This window comes from Etheostoma spectabile, chromosome 5, assembly GCF_008692095.1.
Source record: "Etheostoma spectabile isolate EspeVRDwgs_2016 chromosome 5, UIUC_Espe_1.0, whole genome shotgun sequence".
Classification (NCBI taxonomy): domain Eukaryota; kingdom Metazoa; phylum Chordata; class Actinopteri; order Perciformes; family Percidae; genus Etheostoma; species Etheostoma spectabile.
The window spans coordinates 27006360-27009036 of NC_045737.1; the positions used below are offsets into that span (position 1 = coordinate 27006360).

General features: G+C 44.2%; 1 protein-coding gene across 1 annotated transcript in view; it reads right to left on the bottom strand.

Moving 5' to 3' along the window:
• Nucleotides 1-2044, bottom strand: part of nol6 (nucleolar protein 6 (RNA-associated)) — a 15373-nt gene extending 13329 nt beyond the window's left edge. Inside the window, exons 1-6 of the mRNA XM_032516481.1 lie at nt 1868-2044; nt 1303-1509; nt 951-1067; nt 594-773; nt 327-495; nt 28-162 (exon numbers count right to left, since the gene is read on the bottom strand). Of these exons, the coding sequence (XP_032372372.1) occupies nt 28-162; nt 327-495; nt 594-773; nt 951-1067; nt 1303-1509; nt 1868-1903 (844 nt within the window). The 5' untranslated portion in view covers nt 1904-2044. The remainder of the gene's footprint in view (nt 1-27; nt 163-326; nt 496-593; nt 774-950; nt 1068-1302; nt 1510-1867) is intronic.
• Nucleotides 2045-2677: the final 633 nt, after the last annotated feature.

The following is a 2677-nucleotide window of genomic DNA, read 5'->3' on the forward strand; positions in this document are numbered from 1 at the left end:
TATATATATATATATTAACAATCTTACCAGACTGGGAGGTCTGCAATCCGGTGTACCACTCTGTCCGGATATTATTCCTCTGAGGGTGGAAACGGCTGGGCTTGAAGAATCCAGGCGGCGGACAGGCATGAACACGGACAGTGAAGCTGGAAGAGTCTTTACCTGAAACAGGGCATATCACAACAATCTTCAGAATCATAACCCAAAACCAAATTCCAATAAACACGCTGAATTGCTGGTAAAATCCATGCAATAAAAACCTAATACAACGCTCTTGAAGGTTGGCAGTATTTTGTACGATATGATGTAAATTAAAAGTTAAATACCCGGAGGGGTCAGCAGTAGAACAGGTCGAAGTCGATTGCCATGGAGACAAGAATAAAGCATGCTTCCGATGTCAGAGGAGGACGAGAGACACTGGGCCAGGCCCGCGAGGTAGAGAGCCCTTTTCCTCGGATACCTCTGGTTCACAACATCCTTTGGGTGGAGGACATCCTAATAACAGAAGGATGAGCAGACAGAAGACAGCGGCGTCTCTTATTATCTAATGTCTGTATTGTCATACTGCATTCAGTATATGGGAGGTGACTTACAGCTGGGATTGTGACAGCCAGGTCCACCATGACACGTGGTTTGGTACATGTGCCCAGGGGGTAGCTGCCGATCAGATCAACAGAAGCAGGAGGTGTCATGTGGAACTTTCCCTTTGTTGTTTTGGGCACCAGGAGGAACGGGACCTTGACTGCACTAGACAGCCACGACAGGTCACTTACCTAAACACAGAGAGAGAAATTGAGTAAAGAAAAAAAAAAAAATGGTGGTTACAATGTGGTTACAGGTTTAAGTGTGTGAATTTGTGGTGAGCCGGATGAATGGGATTGAGCCTCAATGCCCAATCATGAAAGTTTTTTTATTTAATTTTTTTTAAAATGAGTTAACGTAGTACATACCTCAACCTCTGGGGATTCGGGTACAGTCCGGAGCAGCTTGGTGACTGTCTCAATGAAGGAATCAATTTTCTGTTTCCTACGCTCACTCAGGGCGACCTCTTTCAGCAGCTCCTCCATCTGTTATTGGTGATAGATTATAGACATTTTCTAGGAGCGTGTGGATCGTTCATGTCCATGTCAGTAAGAAGAAGAAGATATACTTTTATAAATCCCCAAGGGTAAATTACATTTTACACTCTGTTTGGCACATAGTACACACAGGCCCAAAATACACACACGGGCACAAACTGGACAGTATCAATGCACTAATTCGAGAGATGGCAGAGATGGGGGGGGGGAAGAGACATCTCACCTGCATCTTAAGCAGGCTGCAGTGAAACAGGCTTTCCGCCTCTTTCAGCTGGTTTAGCTCCTCCGCTGTAGGAGGTTTGTACAGATCACTTCGGGACAGCTTCCCCGGGTGATGGACCACCTCCTCGCCTCCAGCCTCCTCGGTTTTGCTCCTTTTGGCTTGGACGGGAGCCTCATTTTCCTCCTCATGACTCTCTGAGGGAATCATCTGGCAATAACAACACAACATGTAGTAGCAGCTCGGGTAGACTCAACGTTTAACATGTCTTTTAAAACTAAGGAAGCATGGTATATTCATCATACCCTGGTGTAAGACTGGGTTAATTCTGGTGTTTGTCTTAACGATTGTATCAGAAGTGTTGCTGACTGCTACCTGTTGTATATTGAGTTTTTATTACTGTTTACTGATGTAACGTTTAGCTAGTTGCAGTAATTGTAGCCAAAGCATGCGACCAACACCAGTGTACGTTGATGTTACCACTGAGTAACCTGTCCCGTGCTAACTTAACGGTAATGTTAGTTAGCCACCAAGCAGTTAAAATCCTAATAAATGTCGCCAGTCTTACCTCTGCTGGGGCCTCGGCTGCCTCCTTCTTTTTCATGTCTTATCTAATTTCAATGTGATGACAATTCCGATATTTTGAAAGTTTTGATTAACGCCGATTTCCCTGCATTGCGCTCTCACATGTGCAAAGGGTTAGTCAAACTTGCTAGCATGCAAAATATTTCCCTGATTGGTGTAAACGCGGTGGGGGCTAATGGTGATTGGCTCGCCTCTTGTTGCGAGTCCTACTGGCTTCAACAAGATAGGTTGCATGAGCAGTCTCGCGTTCTCTTACTATACATCCGTGGTTGGTGCTCCCATGCTCCCACTGAAGGGTCAGATTTGAAAACATTCAACCGTAAAGGAAAGGAAAATGCTGTAAATGCATTTTTATTTATAAAATTAGGCCTATGTTATAAATAAAATGTCATATTTGTCAGCGTATTGCTCTTTTTAATTCAAATCACTATATCTGAGATTCCTATTGTTGGTGGGCATTGTTGGAGGTAAATCTTGCTCCGGTCTCAGGGTTCAGTCAATTAACAGTCCGAATCTCAGATGTTGATGTGTGAATCCTTTTTATTACGTAGGATATACCCTGAGACAAAGTTACATAGATCAAGCTATCACAGCTGTCCCCTTCCTTTGTCTGGCACTTTGGCCCTTGCACCACTACCCTTATTCACTAAGGGTGGGGTCTCCAGGTCACAGTGGTATGATATGTTCGTGTGCTTATTTGTTATCTTTCAGTTGGAATGTGACTGAAAGTTTATGACCCTTTCAGGACATGACCTGCTGCTCTTTAGTTGGGCTGGGGAGAGGAACCACAACC